This window comes from Nematolebias whitei, chromosome 6 (genome assembly GCF_014905685.2).
Source record: "Nematolebias whitei isolate Nwh7 chromosome 6, NemWhi1, whole genome shotgun sequence".
Taxonomy (NCBI): Eukaryota; Metazoa; Chordata; class Actinopteri; order Cyprinodontiformes; family Rivulidae; genus Nematolebias; species Nematolebias whitei.
This window is the reverse complement of record NC_056503.1, coordinates 34,181,445-34,196,725: the sequence shown is the minus strand read 5'-3', so window position 1 is coordinate 34,196,725 and position 15,281 is coordinate 34,181,445. Positions and strand designations below refer to the sequence as shown.

At 37.7% G+C, this 15,281-nt stretch overlaps 2 protein-coding genes across 2 annotated transcripts; both read right to left on the bottom strand.

Annotated features, from left to right (window-relative positions):
• Positions 1-2,153: 2,153 nt before the first annotated feature.
• LOC119410659 (extracellular calcium-sensing receptor-like) lies at positions 2,154-5,974 on the bottom strand. Its single transcript, XM_037677544.1, has 6 exons — positions 5,781-5,974; positions 5,302-5,596; positions 4,405-5,196; positions 3,775-4,002; positions 3,507-3,630; positions 2,154-3,064 (listed from the first exon to the last, which is right to left on the bottom strand). Exons 1-6 carry the CDS (start codon positions 5,867-5,869, stop codon positions 2,154-2,156), a joined length of 2,439 nt encoding a protein of 812 aa, XP_037533472.1. The 5' UTR covers positions 5,870-5,974.
• A 4,989-nt stretch (positions 5,975-10,963) lies between these two features.
• LOC119410658 (extracellular calcium-sensing receptor-like) lies at positions 10,964-15,062 on the bottom strand. The gene is made up of 6 exons (XM_037677543.1): positions 14,872-15,062; positions 14,426-14,723; positions 13,492-14,283; positions 13,169-13,396; positions 12,909-13,032; positions 10,964-11,877 (listed from the first exon to the last, which is right to left on the bottom strand). Exons 1-6 carry the CDS (start codon positions 14,958-14,960, stop codon positions 10,964-10,966), a joined length of 2,445 nt encoding a protein of 814 aa, XP_037533471.1. The 5' UTR covers positions 14,961-15,062.
• Between the last annotated feature and the right edge of the window lie 219 nt (positions 15,063-15,281).

Here is a 15,281-nt window from a genome sequence, read left to right as displayed (position 1 = left end):
ATATATATATATATATATATATATATTGTAGGGTTTCTGGGGTCTTGTCTTACATGTTGTGTTTTCCCTCATGTTTGCCTGTCACCCCTCAGCTTTTCTCCTCCTGTGTTCCAGCACTGTTGCACCTGTGTCTAATTCTAATCACCGCAGGTGTCACTCATTTCACCTTGTTTGTGTCTGTATATATTCAGCCTCTTGGTGTCTTGTCAGTGTCTCTGGATTGTCCTTTTCCTAAGGCTTCATGACCTGTCTCTCCTGTGTGTCCTCCTTTGAGTAAGTTTGCTGCCCCGACAGCATTTTGTTTTGTTTATTTAATTAAATAAACTATTTTACTTATTTACTGAAGCTTCATTCATCTTCCTGCACTTTGGGTCCCCACACGCGGAGCCGATCATGATATCTATATATATATATATATATATATATCCTGCTAATGCACTTTTAATGAATTTTAGTTCACCATTAAATCTCTGATGTCCACACCATCACAGACATCTACACTTCCAGATGCAGGAAGGCCACCTGCATCATGAAGGACCCCACTCACACAGCACACTCATTTTTTTTCCCCCACTCCCCTCAGGCAGGAGGTAGCAGAACATTAAGTGTAGAACCACTAGGCTGAGGAACAGCTTCTACCATGAAGCTGTTAGACTCATGACTACCTAACCAGGAAAATCACTGTGAAAATTACTGTGAAAAATCACTGTGGGAAAAAAAAAAACTGTGAAAATTGCTGTAATGCCACTTAAATTGGTGATTTGTAACTTATCTGGGCTTCTGATTATCCATGCTGTTGATTTCTTGCCTTTAAGCTGCTATATCCATACCCATCTGCTCACTACAGACCCCACACACCAAGCACACACAGTTTTTGCCCTGCTTCCCTCAGGCAGAAGGCTGAGGAGCATTAAATGCAGAGCCACCAGGCTGAGGAATAGCATCTACCTTTAGGTTGTTAGACTCATGAATCTCTAACCAGGAAAAATCACTGAAAATGTATGTGAAAAATCACAGTGGAAGAAATAAATAAATTAAAAACCTGTGATAATCGCTGTAATGCCACTTGGTTGTTGATATGTGCTGCTGACTATCCATGATGCTGATCTCATGCTGCTGATTATTTCATGTTGCTGTGTTCATTAGTCCTCATCTGCTCATACAGACTCATGTTCATGCTGCTGTTGTTTTGGCACACTGTTTTTGTAGCATTAATGCTTAGTGTATTCTTAATTTAGTGAATGTCTTAGTTCATGACTCAGATCTTACTAATGTTTTTTCTTTACAATTTGTGTTTTTGTGGGATATAATTGGGACCCTATGTACATAGTTTTGTCTCACCTCATGTATCACATGTGATGTGTATGACAAATAAATATGTCTGACTGATGTTTGGGAAGCTGTTTAACATACCATATTATTTTACATTATTAGTGTTTAACATATTGTATATCTTAGAACCTTGTGTACTGTTTCTTTTTATACTGTATAGTTTTGCTATTTTGACTATTGCTATTTTTAAAAAACTGAGACCTTGGGTACACAAATTAGTCCCACCTCATTTACTACATATGAAGCGAATGACAATAATGAATCTTGAACCTTGAACTTATTAGCATCTGAAACCCAAGAAAGCTTATTGATGATTTTTTTTGAAGACATGGATGAAATTATGGTGTGCTCGCTAGAGCAGCCTTAACGTCCATTAACATGGATGTTAATGTCATGTTTGTATGTATATATATATATCCTTATGTAAATGCCTGCTGACAATGCTGCATAACATTTTCCCTACTCAGACAAACCAATCAATCGATTGGATCTATCTATCTGTCTGCCTGTCTGTCTGTCTGTCCATCCGTCCGTGTCTGGCTGTGTCTGTCTAAATACACTTGTTGAAAAGTGAATTATTAAAAATATATATTGACTTGTGCTCAGATGTTAACTAGGTACCTAAGTGAATTGAGTTTAGCACTTCATACTAACAAATCAATATGATTAGCAGTAGCCGTTGCTTAAAAATATTTATTTTGTTTGTCAAGTACAAATTTAGGATTACTCAGTGCAAACAAAGAATCAATGATATACCCTATTCAAAATATACATAAATGCAGCATATAAAAGACCAGTTACAACAAAACTTTTCTTTATCTTCAAGATTTTATTACTCCCTTACCCATCATGTTCTTTTTCGTATTCTTATCTGGTTTTCGTAAAATAATATAACATTTTGGTATGAAAATACAAATCAGCAGTCCAAAACTGGAAGCAAGAATGGCAAAAATTTCTACAGCAACACTAAACTTTCCTGGAGAGCTGACATATGCTGGGATAAAAGTGATCCAGACTGCACAGAATATCAGCATGCTGAAGGTGATAAATTTAGCTTCATTGAAATTATCCGGCAGTTTTCGAGCCAGAAAAGCTAAAATGAAACACAACATGGCAAGAAGTCCAATGTACCCAAGTACAGACCAGAAGCCTACAGCTGAACCCAGAGCACACTCCAAGATGATTTTATCTTTAAAATATTTTACATTTTCAGATGGAAATGGAGGGAAAGTGGCTAACCAGATGATACATATAATCACTTGCAAAACAGTAAAACCCAGAACACAGAGTCTCTGCTGTGCAGGTCCAAACCATTTCATCACGTTTTTTCCTGGAAGTGTAGCTTTAAATGCCATTAAAACCACCATTGTTTTCCCCAAAATGCAGGAGATACTGAGGACAAAGGCGATGCCAAAAGCTGTGTGACGGAGCATACAGGACCACTCAGAGGGACGTCCAATGAAGGTCAGAGAGCAGAGAAAACACAGAGTCAAGGAGAAAAGCAGCAGGAAGCTCAACTCAGAGTTGTTTGCTCTGACAAGAGGAGTTTTCCTGTGTCTGAAGAAAAAGACAGCGACAGCAGCAGTCAGACATGTTCCAAATAATGAGGCTGCGATAAGCAGTGCTCCCATAATCTCATCATATGACAGAAACTCTGTCTTTTTTATTACACAGGTGTCTCTTTTGTCATTTGGCCAGAATTCAGGGGGGCATCTCATACAGGTGGCAGAATCTGAAAAATGATGATTAAAATTGACAAAACTTAGTACTTACATTTCTTTATTATTCAGGCATTACTTTATGACATACAAGTACAGTAATGAAAATTAGTGAAAACTTTTGCGTTAAAAAAAACCCAAAAAACTAAAACAAACTTGAAATTAAATTCTAAAACCCACATTTTTACCCCCACTCTTGCAACATTTTAGAATATATGTTCAGTGAGATGGGGTCTCAAAACCTCAATGGCACTTCCTTAAGTACGCATTCTATGTAAAAAGGTAATTTTTGAGACAATTTATTTTGCCCAAGGAAAGCATGATTATCATTAATTAGTACATTAATCTAGAAAAAATAATTTGTTCAGGCATTTTTTTGGTCACAATTATTCACTGATATAATTTAGCATAGTAAAGATAAAAAGCACCAAATAAAATATATTTAAATATACTAACCAGTGTTGTTGCTCATTTCTCCCTCTGAACATCTTATACAGTCATAGCAGCAAACAGGTTTTCCCTTCTGTAAAACCTTACGTGTTCCTGGAGGACACAACTCGCTGCAAACTGACACAGGCACCTGCTTAGACAAAAACACAAAAAAGGAAGATAGAAAAAGAGAGAAGCATAAAATGTTATTCTGGGTATTTTCTTGAATATTGAAAAAGCAAAGTCAAATATTTCAAAAATTAAAACACTATATTAGACATTCAGTGTAGGTTACCTTCATCGAGTTGTTTGCCCAAATTAAAGACTTATTCTGTAGATTCATCTGATTTTCTGGAGACAACGATGCGTCATAAACACCAACTGTGACAAAATCCACTTTTTCATTTTTTCTTGGCTGCCAGTTTATGATTTCATACTTTGCAACAGGATCTCCGTTCTTATTAAAGTAAACATTCTCACCTTCTTTTGTTTTGAAGTTTACCTTTTTTATGTTCTGTAAAATCTAAGATGGATTAAATAAAGTGATAATGTTATAAACATCTTACTTCACTGACTCATGCATATAGTAGGCCAAAAAAGATACAATTTGTCACTGATGATTCTTGTGCCTCAATGCCCTAAAATTGTGTTCTTAATCCTGGATGTTGAGTGCGAATCGTAATGCTGTTCCAAAAACTTTTCTTTTAACGTTTGCATTTTTTTTTTAAATACATACATATATATATATATATATATATATATATATATATATATATATATATAAGCATTGCTTGAGATATATAAAATCTGAAACTAATAAATGTTTCTACAAATGAATGATCTTTTGTGTTCTAAAAATGTTAACACAAGCTTAAAACATGTACAGTAAATGGCCATATGCTTTTAATATTGATATTAGGCTCACCGTGTTGGGATCAAGCTTCACACTTTTGTTGCATGTTTTATTACAGCTGAGAATATTGTGCAGTGCATGGGCCACTGCATATACTCCTTTATACATGTTGTTAAAAATGGACATGTGAGACATGTCGGTAAAAATGTTTTCCACTTGAGTTAGATCCTCATGTCCAGTACATTCTCTTTGAATCTCTTCTGATTGTGACTGTCTGAACTTACAGCTGAATAATGCCTCATAGAATTCAGTAAACAAGTCACTGTTTGTTGAATTGAGTGGTTTTACATTAAACATAAACTCTTTAAGACCACTGACGTGGGCTTTTGGAATGTAGAGTCCTATAGCCCCATCCAGGATGTGATTCTTATCTCTTGATGCAGTTTGAGAGTCAAAAATCCATGCCTCGGTACCGACCCACTGGTATCCTGTCAAATTGTGGGCAGACAACATTTGTACAAGAACCTCCATGTCCATGTGAGAGAGGAAAGCGACAATCACTTTTGACGTAGAGCCCTTGATAATGTCAAATATGTTTTGTATTTTTTCTAATGGATCTGTTCTAAAGAATGGCTCAGAATATTCCAAACAAATGCCCAGCTGCTGGGCTGTTTCTGTAAATATTGCCATGCCGTTATTGCCATAATCTTCATTTGATCTAAGAGCTCCAACCCAAGTCCAACCAAAATGTTTGACCAAATGTGCCAAAGCTCTGCTCTGATAGTAGTCACTGGGTATGGTTCTGAGAAATGATGGGTACTTAGTTTTATCACTCAGACAAGCACATGTAGCAAAATGACTGATCTAAAAATGAAAAAAATACATTGTGTCCTTAGAATAAAATTACAAATTTAATTAGTACAAACTCATAATGTAAAGAATAGTGGAGAGTATTTTAATCCTACCCACCAACGGAATATGAAATGGTCCAATAACAGTAGATATTGCCATGCTCGGAGAGGAAGAAGCTTCTCCCATTATGGCCTGAACATGGCCAGGTCCAGTACATGCCTTCACAGTTATAGACTCATTTTCATCACCATTAACCAAAGACAGTGCAGACCTTACACTTCTGGCTATAGAACCACAAGTATCAAACAGTTTATAACCCAAAGAGATCCCTTGTAGAAGATCTGAACTGTTATTTATTTCCTCAATTGCAAAAAGCATAGACTGGGCTAATTGGAATTCCCTGAAATTCAAACTTAAAGCAAACAATTATGAATATTTGGTATAATAATCAGTGTTACATGAAAAAAAGTAAAATATTACAAAGGTGAAATAAAAGCAATAAGCAGTTTAAATACTGATGTTAAGTATACATGTCATTATAATTTGAAATTCATGTATTTTTTTTACTTTAATACATACACTGTAGTATAAATTACCTTATGCATTGTAGTGGCAGGGGCTTTTTCATGTAGGTTTCCTGTTTTTCTATCCAGTTTGTGTGGAAAGAAAAGAGTCCACCCAGCATAATGTCTCCATCCTTAAGAAGATGGGAGTTTTCTGTGTCTCCTCTCTGTCTGCAGTCTGTCTCCTCAGCCTGTGAGAAAGATGCCACCAGTAATAATTGCAAAAGTGCCCATCCCTGCTCTGGCCATCTCTGAGTAAATGTCATGCTGAGGGAAGGAGTCAAACTGATGGGTAGCATTACATGTACAAGAATGAGATTATCAGACTTGCACTTATACTTATGCTATTTTGAGCTTACTAAAGGACATTGTATTATAGGGCATTATATTTGCACAGCAACTACTATTTTCTGTAGAGGGTGGGGCAAGAGAACGAAGATGCCTTAAGAGATTTAGGTTTCAGGTAGTGTGTGTTGTGTACTGGGCTGAATGCCATTTAGTGGAGCTTTAAGGCTTTATATATATATATATATATATATATATATATATATATATATATATATATATATATATATATATATATGTGTATATATTCAGGTATTTTTGTAATGATTTCAGAATCAGGTAAATAAACTGATACACACATTTAGTTTTTTTTTAGGATCCAAAGGCACGTCAATAAAAGTTCATTGTACACTGTTCATCCATCCAAGCATCCATTTTCTTTATCCGCCCATTCCTTTCCAGGTTGCTAGTGCCATTGTCCAGCAGTCATTCATAGACCCACTGTATACCCTGGACAGGTCTGTGAGTCTATTACAGGAACACAGAGATAAATGAGACAGAAAAGCATTCACATTTTCACCTAGGGATTTTTTTTTTTTTACCGTTTAACCTGACCTGAATGTTTCAAGATCTTTTTTATTCATTTTTACTAAATCTAACATCCAAAACAATGTTTAATACTGTACATCCATCCATCCTTATCTTCCGCTTGGTCCAAAGTCGGGTTGCAGGGTCAGCAGCTTGAGCAGGGAGGCCCACACATCTCTTTCCACAGCCACCACTTCCAGCTCTCCTGGGAGGGTTCCAAGGCATTCTCAGGTCAACCAAGAGACACAGGTTGTTTTCACACCTGATAGTCCGGTAGACTCGGTTCGGTTGGGGACCAATATTCATGAAATTTGTTTACAGTTGAGCTGGTGCGTTTGCATTCACACTGCACTGTGCAGTCGAGCCAACCTGTTGAACCAACCTATACCCCTGCTCGCCTGTGGGGGCGCTGCACCAAGAACTACTGAAAGAAACAACACAAAAACCTCTGAAGACACTTCTTCTTCTGGAAATCAAAACAAAAATGGAGTGGCATCAAGTTTTAGCAGTTTTAGGAGTTATATTTTGTAATTTTTCAAAAATGGACTCAGCATGAGCAGAAGATGAGGCAAAAGACAATGGAGAATATCGTTTTTCACACAAGGCAGCTGACGGCTCCATATAAGGTAAGAGAAATGCGTGTTTGTTTGCCCTGCGCTGTACTCCACTTCTTGCTTGTGGAGTGGGGCCAGGACTGATTACATTCACACTGTACTGGAACTGCGCTGGAGTTCTCTTCTACCGGACCGAGACCTAGGTTTTAGCCCGGGCCAGAGTTTGCCTTTTTGTTCCATGACAGAGTTTGATGGCACGTTCACACCTCCCCAAACGAACCGGACTTTCTAGGAAAACGAGCTAGTGTTTCATTAAAGCGGACTAAACAGGGCTGGTGTGAATGCACCCATAGTCTTTCCAACATGTCCAGAGAGTATCCTACTCTGTTGTGTGCAATGACATCATAAGTATTAGTAAGGGGGGGGGGGGGGGGTGCACACCACTGTGTCCTCCCCCTATTAAGGGTAAAGTGCTGGTCCAGGGTTCCATGGCCAGGACAGAACTCACATTGTTCCTCCTGAATCCGATGTTAGACAAACTATCTGATTCACTTCTCCACTACTGCTACTTCTACTGCTACTGCTACTGCTACTACTACTACTTCATTTATGAAGCCCTATAAAACAACAACAGCTGCAACAAACTGCAGTACATTTCAAATCAAGAGCATTTAAACACATACAAACAGTAAGCTTGTAAGAGTAACCTTTTATTGAATTTATCTAAAGGACTTGACACAACTGTTAGAATAAAACATTAAGTTCAATAAAAACAACAGTGCAGAACAAATTTCAGGCTGTGCCTAAAGCCAGGGTATAAAAAATGCATATTTAGGAGTTTTAAAAATGGACAGTGAAGGGGTTTGTATGACGGGAAGAGGGAGATCATTCCATACTTTTGAGTGGCTACAGATAAAGCTCTATCATTCTGAGCCTTTGTTTGGACCTCAACACCTCCAGGAGCAGCTGATTAGCTGACCTGATGCACTGAGCTGGAGAGTACAGGTGAAACAGCTCAGAGAGGTAAGATGGGGCAAGACAATTTAAACTTTTAAAAACAAATGAATAATCTCAAATTTTAAAATCTTAATCTAAAATGTAATCTAAAATTAACGGGCAGCCAGTGGAGTGAAGCCAGAGTGGGGGTGATGTGATCCCTCTTAGGAACTCCAGTTAGAAGCTACCCCGTCTACGCCTGAATAGACCTTAAGAGGGAGGCTGTGAGTGATGCCCCTATAAATGGAGCACACTCTTCGGTCCTCCTTTTTGAATAGGTAAACCACCACCCCAGTTTGCAAATCCAGTGGCACTACCCTTGATGCCCATGCAATGTTGCAAAAGCATGTCAACAAAAACAGCCAGTGAGTTTAGGAAATCAGGGTAGATCTTGTCCACCCCCAGCCACCGGAGAGCTTTTTAACTACCTCGGCAACCTCAGCCACAGTTATGGAAGACCCCGACTGCTTCTTCTATGGAAGACATGCCGTGGGATTGAAAAGTTCTGAGAAGTATTCCTTCCACCTCTTGACAACACCACTCGTAGAGGTCAACAGCACCCCACTTTCACAGAACACAGTGTTAGTATAGCACTGCTTTCCCCTACAAAGTCCCTTGATGGTTTGGTAGAAACTATTCGGGGTCAATCAACAGTCTCTATACAAGGCCTCACCAAACTCCTCCCACATCCAAGTTTTTTTGCCTCAGCAAAAGCCAAGGTTGCAGCCTGCTTGGCCCTTTGATAATCCTTATCTGCCTCAGGAATTCCACCAGCTAACAAGGCCCAATAGGACCTTCAGCTTGACAGCTTCCCTATCCTGGGTGTCCATCACCAAGAATGAGGATAGCCACTCCAAGAAGCACCAACAACCTTGTGGCTTCAACTCAAGGCAGCCACCTCAACAATTGGCAACGATTTGGCCACTACACATGGCATCATGCACCCAACTCATATGGCCCCTCCTGCAGGTGTTGGGCCACAGGAAGGTATGTTCAGGCTGAGTTCGACCGGGCCCAAGGGTAGAGACCCACTCACCAGTCACTCACCGACGAGCCCCTCCCTATGCCTAGAACCAGGGTGGGGCTCCGGTAACCCACGTCCAGACTAGGGACATTAAGCTCTTTGATGTTTTCTGTCTATATGTCTTTGGAAGTCACTGTGCAATACTATGTAAATTATTTCTAAAATACACTAATAAAAGATTTACATTACTTTGGGTAATGTAAGTGCATAACAAGCTCAATTCTCTTTGAAATCAAATGAGAATTTGTTTCCCCACACAATATTTCTACAGAGGTAGTAGATCTAAACTAAAAGGTCAGAGAAAATAACTAGTGGTGGGTGGATCGATCCAAATATAGATAATATTGATACAGTCATTGGTATTGATATTGACCAATACCAGTGTAATGATATTGATACTTTTGATTCAGTTTCTCTCATGTATGCACTGCTGCGGTTTCATCAAAGATGCGAGCCGGCTGTGTAAGTGCCGCTCCTGTCACAACACAGAGCTGGCAAATAATTGTGCTCTGCCCCTACCCACATTGTTTTGATGTGTGATTCAGCAGCGCCAGACAAGCAAGCAATCAGGCCCGACCCAGCAGCAGCATAAACACATAAGCAGCGCCGAGACGGAGCACAGAAATGACAGAGAGCAAGAGAAGCGCTATATTTTCAGGCCAAAAATCAAACAACGGCAAGCTGTTTAATTTGTAAAAAGGTTGTTATATACAAAAACAGTCCATGCTCAATAATTCAGGTATAAAATCCAACAATTTTCAGTCAGGTCATCTGGACAGGAAGGGGTGTGCCAAAGACACCATTTTAGCACCAACATAACTGGTTTGTTCCACTTTGGAGTAAGCTGTTTGGGGGAAGAATCAGTTTGTGTTGTATGTTTCCTTGACTGATGAAGCCTTCCGGATGGAAGGTGAAACATTTCAGCAAAAAATAAACTATCCAGATGGCATGACTGAAAATTGTTGGGTTGTAAGAGACAGTGGTAACACAACAAATTTATATAAGCACATGAAAATGTAAGTGGAAGAATGATCCAAAGGAAAAATCACAAAACACTTAAACGTTATCAAAATTCACCGTAATTATTTAAAAGTATCATATCGGTATCAGTATCGGAGATACTGGACCTGTATTTACTTGGTATCGATCAATACCAAATTTTGCAGTATTGCACACCACTAAAAATAACCTAATCTATTATAAACTAAGCAATAAATTACTGACTACATTTAGGAAACAAAAAAAGGATGTCAATATGCTTGTCACACTTTCAAAGAATAGGACATTGGACCTCCTCTAAAATTATCTGGAAAATAAATAAATAAATAAAACTGAAGGAAACAGTACTACGTGCTTTTTACAGGTTTTGTCCACATCAAAATCCTGCAGTTCTGATAAACTTACAAGCAATTACCGTATCTGTTAAGTTGTTTATTTGTATGAAAATAATGTAAATTATGATAACGTTGATGTTCGACATAAGGTTTTTATGCTATTAGTGCTTAGTGTATATTTAGTTGATGTTTTTCTTAGTTCATATATTAGATGTTATCATTGTTTTTCTTTTACATTTTATTGTTGGATGTAACTGGGACCCTGTGTACATAATTTCGCTCCACCACATTGTACCACATGAGGTGTGAATGACAATCAAGAATCTCTGACTCTGACTTAATTTACAGATGTTCACAAAAATATAATTTAAAATAAAAAATAAAAATAAAAAAACAGTATTTAGAATACCTTTATGACCTCCTTGTTTTCCATTCTTAGAATGATTTAAATACATCCTTCCCCATCATGTGCTTTTTTGTATTTTTTTCCGGTTTTAGTAGCATGATATAACATTTTGGGATAAAAATACAAATCAGCAGTCCAAAACTGGAGGCAAGAATGGCAAAAATTTCTATAGCAACACTAAATTTTCCTGGAGAGCTGACATACGCTGGGATAAAAGTGATCCAGACTGCACAGAATATCAGCATGCTGAAGGTGATAAACTTTGCTTCATTAAAATTATCAGGCAGTTTCCGAGCCAGAAAAGCAAAAATGAAACACAAGATAGCAAGAAGCCCTATATACCCAAGTACAGACCAAAAGCCTACAGCTGAGCCCAGAGCACACTCCAAGATGACTTTATCATTGTATTCTTTAAGATTCTTAAATGGAAATGGAGGAGAAATTGTCAACCAGACTATACATATGATAACTTGTATTAAAGTAAAGCCTAGAACACTAATTCTCTGTTGAGTAGGTCCAAACCATTTCATCACATTTGTTCCTGGAAGTGTAGCTTTAAATGCCATTAAAACCACCATCGTCTTCCCCAAAACACAAGACAGGCAAAGAACAAAGGTGATGCCAAATGCTGTGTGACGGAGCATACAGGACCAATCTGAAGGTTGGCCAATGAAGGTCAGAGAGCAGAGAAAACACAGAGTCAAGGAGAAAAGCAGCAGGAAGCTCAACTCAGAGTTGTTTGCTCTGACAAGTGGAGTTTTCCTGTGTCTGAAGAAAATGACAGCTACAGCAGCAGTCAGACATGTTCCAAATAACGAGACTGAAGTCAACAGGGCTCCCATTATCTCTTCATATCGTAAAAACTCAGCCTCTTTCTTTACACAAGTATCTCTTCTGTCATTTGACCAGAATTCAGGCGGACATCTCACACATGTGATAGAATCTGCAAAGGAATGTTGAAACAGAAGTCAAAATTATGAAGCCAAATTTGTCTACTTTTGTTTTAACCTTGGAACTAGGTTGATATCAGATGATATAACTCAGAGTTACTGATTAGAGAACTCAACTCTGCTCTTGGGCAGCTGAGTATAAATAAGCATTTTTTTTTTTTTTTTTTTTTTTTTGTGTGTGTGTGTGTGTGTCTGACTTTAAAAACAAACAAACAAATAAAAAAAACATAATTTTTCTGAATCTAATAAAAACGTTTTTTTATTGTTTTCATTGCAAAGACTGTGTTGATCTGTAACACTTTCTAAGTCCAGTGTTGGTGATACCTGCTCTTACAAAATGGAGATAGTTTTGTCTTGTAGACTCAGCAGTATTGGTGCTTCTTGAAACCACTAATAGGAATTTTATTTATTTATTTTTTTCTTTCTTTTTAGATCACTAAGAAAATAAATGAATGTTTCAGCCAGTTTCCCCAGTATGTTTTCGTAGATTTAAAAAAAAAAAGACAAATGAGAACAAAATAAAGAAATACAAAACAATTCTAAAACATAAATGTAAATGGATTGTACTTATATAGCGTATTTCTATCATCAATGTATTCAGTGCACTTTACACTATAATCTGTCCCCTCATTTACACATTCATACAGCACTCTACTATATCTATACAGATAATAGCCAGTGCTTTATCACATTCATACACTGATGGGACACACATCGGAGGCATGTCTTGCACGGGGACACTTCAGCATGTGACTGCTTGTGTAAATGAACCCCCCCGACTCTTGCATTTGAAGACAACTGCTCTAGCCACTCAGCCACAGCCACCCTGTTCATACATGGACATGTATGGGTCATATATCTTAAAACATTTGCCAACTTGAACTGCAAGATAATCTACAATTCACTGAATGGCAGATAATGAAGATGTATCAAACATTTGTCCTTTAAAAATATATATATTGTGATTGCATCAACTTTAACTTATGCAACACACAAAAAAAACATGAATAGAAAGATATAAAACCTAAATTGTTTGCCATTTCTCCCTCTGCACATGGAACACAATCATGACAACAAACTGGTTTTCCTTTCTGTAGAACCTTGCGTGTTCCTGGGGGACATTTTTCACTGCAAACAGACACAGTCATCTGCAATAAATGAAAGCAAAAAGAAGAAGGAAAAAAACAAGCTCACAGTCCTCAATGACAAATATGTATTTTTTTATATTGTTGATGCACATAGATGAAAAATTAAAATTCAACAGAAAATGCACATAGCATTTACCTGCAACGACCTCTGTGCCCAAATTATGGATAGATTTTGCAGATATAACTGTTTGTCTGCAGACAATGATGCATCATAAAGCCCAAGAGAGATAAAGTCCACATATCCATGGTCATTGGGCTGCCAATTTATAATCTCATACTTTGCTGCTGGATCTCCATTTTCATTGAAATAAACATCATGGCCTTCTTTTGTTTGAAAATGAATCTTCTTTATGTGCTGTAATATCTACATCAATTGTTTATTTAATGAGTTTGTTTTATGATACATGCAGTACATCTTAATCAATAATTTGACTTCTTGACATTTTAAAAAAAGCTCACCATGAGAGGATCAAACTGTACATTGTTGTTGCATGTTTCATTACAATTGAGAATATCGTGCAGAGCATGGGCCACTGCATACACTCCTTTATAGACATTACTGAAAATAGGCATGAGCGACATGTCAGTGAAGCTGTTTTCCACTCCAGTCAGATCCTCATGTCCAGTACATTCTCTCTGAATGTCTTCAGATTGTGATTGCTTGAATTTACAGCTGAATAATGCCTCCCAGAACTCCGTAAACAAGTCATTATTTAATGAAATCAGTGGCTTTACATCAAACATGAACTCTTTCAAACCACTGACATTTGATTTTGGGATAGAAAGTCCTATAGCTCCATCAAGGATGTGATTTTTATCCATTGCTGCAATTTGAGAATCAAATATCCACGACTCACTGCCGACCCACTGGAACCCTGTCAAGTTGTGAAAAGACAGTTCATGCATAAACACATCCATGTCCATATGTGAGAGAAAAGCAACTATCACTTTTGAAGTTGAAGCCTTGATAATATCAATAATTTTTTGAATATTTTCTGTTGAATCTGTTCTAAAGAAAGAAACAGAATATTCCAGACAGATGCCCAGTTGCTCTGCAGTTTCTGTAAATGTTGCCATGCCATTGTTCCCATAATCATCGTTGGTCCTCACAGCTCCAACCCAGGTCCAACCAAAGTGTTTGACCAAATGAGCCAAAGCTCTGCTCTGATAGTAATCACTGGGTACTGTTCTAAGAAAGGATGGGTACTTAGTTTTATCACTGAGACAAGCACATGTAGCAAAATGGCTGATCTGAAAGTAGAAACAGAAAACGTGAACTGCAACAGATTACATCAAAAAATGAAAGTAAAAACATTAGCTTCCAAAACTGAAATGATAGTCTGAGCTTGACAATTATAGTTTTAAGTTTGTCAAGATTGTCAGCACCACTCACAAGCGGGATATGCAATGGTCCAATAACTGTTGCTATTGCTGCGCTGGGAGAGGACGAGGTTTCTCCTAATAAAGCCTGGACCTGTGCATGTCTGGTGCACGGCTTATCCAAGGTTGAAGATGCATTGTCATTGCCATTGTTCAAGGCTAGTGCAACCTTTACACTTCTGGCAATGGAACCACAGGTATCATGAATGCTATATCCAAGAGAAATTCCAGGAAGTAGAACTGAATTGTTATTAATTTCCTCAATGGCAAAACGCATGGCTTGAGCAAACTGGAACTCTCTGAAATTTAAACTGGTTTCAGAAAACATTGAAAAAAATAGTCTGCATAAAAATGGTTTTCTTTTGAAACAGAAACAATTCTACAATTAAATATATTTACTTATTTTGATCATATTTAAACCAAGGCAAAATATATGATCTATTCTATAGTCGAATTTACCTGATGCATTCCAGTGGTAAAGGTTTTTCTGAGTAAGTGTTCTTAATGTTTTTCCAGCTGCTATGGAAAGAAAAAATCCCCCCTAACATAATATCCCCATCCTTAGACAGCTGGGGGATCTCTGAATCTCCTCTTCGTCTGCAAATTGACTCCTCAGACTGGGTAAAAGAGACCAACAACAACAGCTGTAAAAGTGCACAACCCTGCTCTGGCCACATCTGTGTTGATATCATCTTGCTAAAAACACTATTTTGCATTTCATGTACCTTATTGCAAATGAAAAACTTGAACTGGTACTTTTATTCTGCAATAGCCAATAATTATTAACGAACAGGGATGTTGTTTTCCCTCTGCGGAACTAAAAGGTGGAGCAAAAGGAGGTCCATAGTGGCAAACTACAGTTGTGTTTT

Excerpts from the sequence above, each read along its gene's own strand:
- LOC119410658 (XM_037677543.1), bottom strand. The coding sequence starts at position 14,960 with ATGTTAGGGGGGATTTTTTCTTTCCATAGCAGCTGGAAAAACATTAAG. Across the intron at positions 14,724-14,871 it reads TTACCACTGGAATGCATCAG|TTTAAATTTCAGAGAGTTCC; the intron begins GTAAATTCGACT and ends TTCTGAAACCAG. Across the intron at positions 11,878-12,908 it reads AGAAATGGCAAACAATTTAG|ATTCTATCACATGTGTGAGA; the intron begins GTTTTATATCTT and ends ATTCCTTTGCAG.
- LOC119410659 (XM_037677544.1), bottom strand. The coding sequence starts at position 5,869 with ATGCTGGGTGGACTCTTTTCTTTCCACACAAACTGGATAGAAAAACAG. Across the intron at positions 4,003-4,404 it reads TGAAGCTTGATCCCAACACG|ATTTTACAGAACATAAAAAA; the intron begins GTGAGCCTAATA and ends AATCCATCTTAG. Across the intron at positions 3,065-3,506 it reads AGAAATGAGCAACAACACTG|ATTCTGCCACCTGTATGAGA; the intron begins GTTAGTATATTT and ends ATCATTTTTCAG.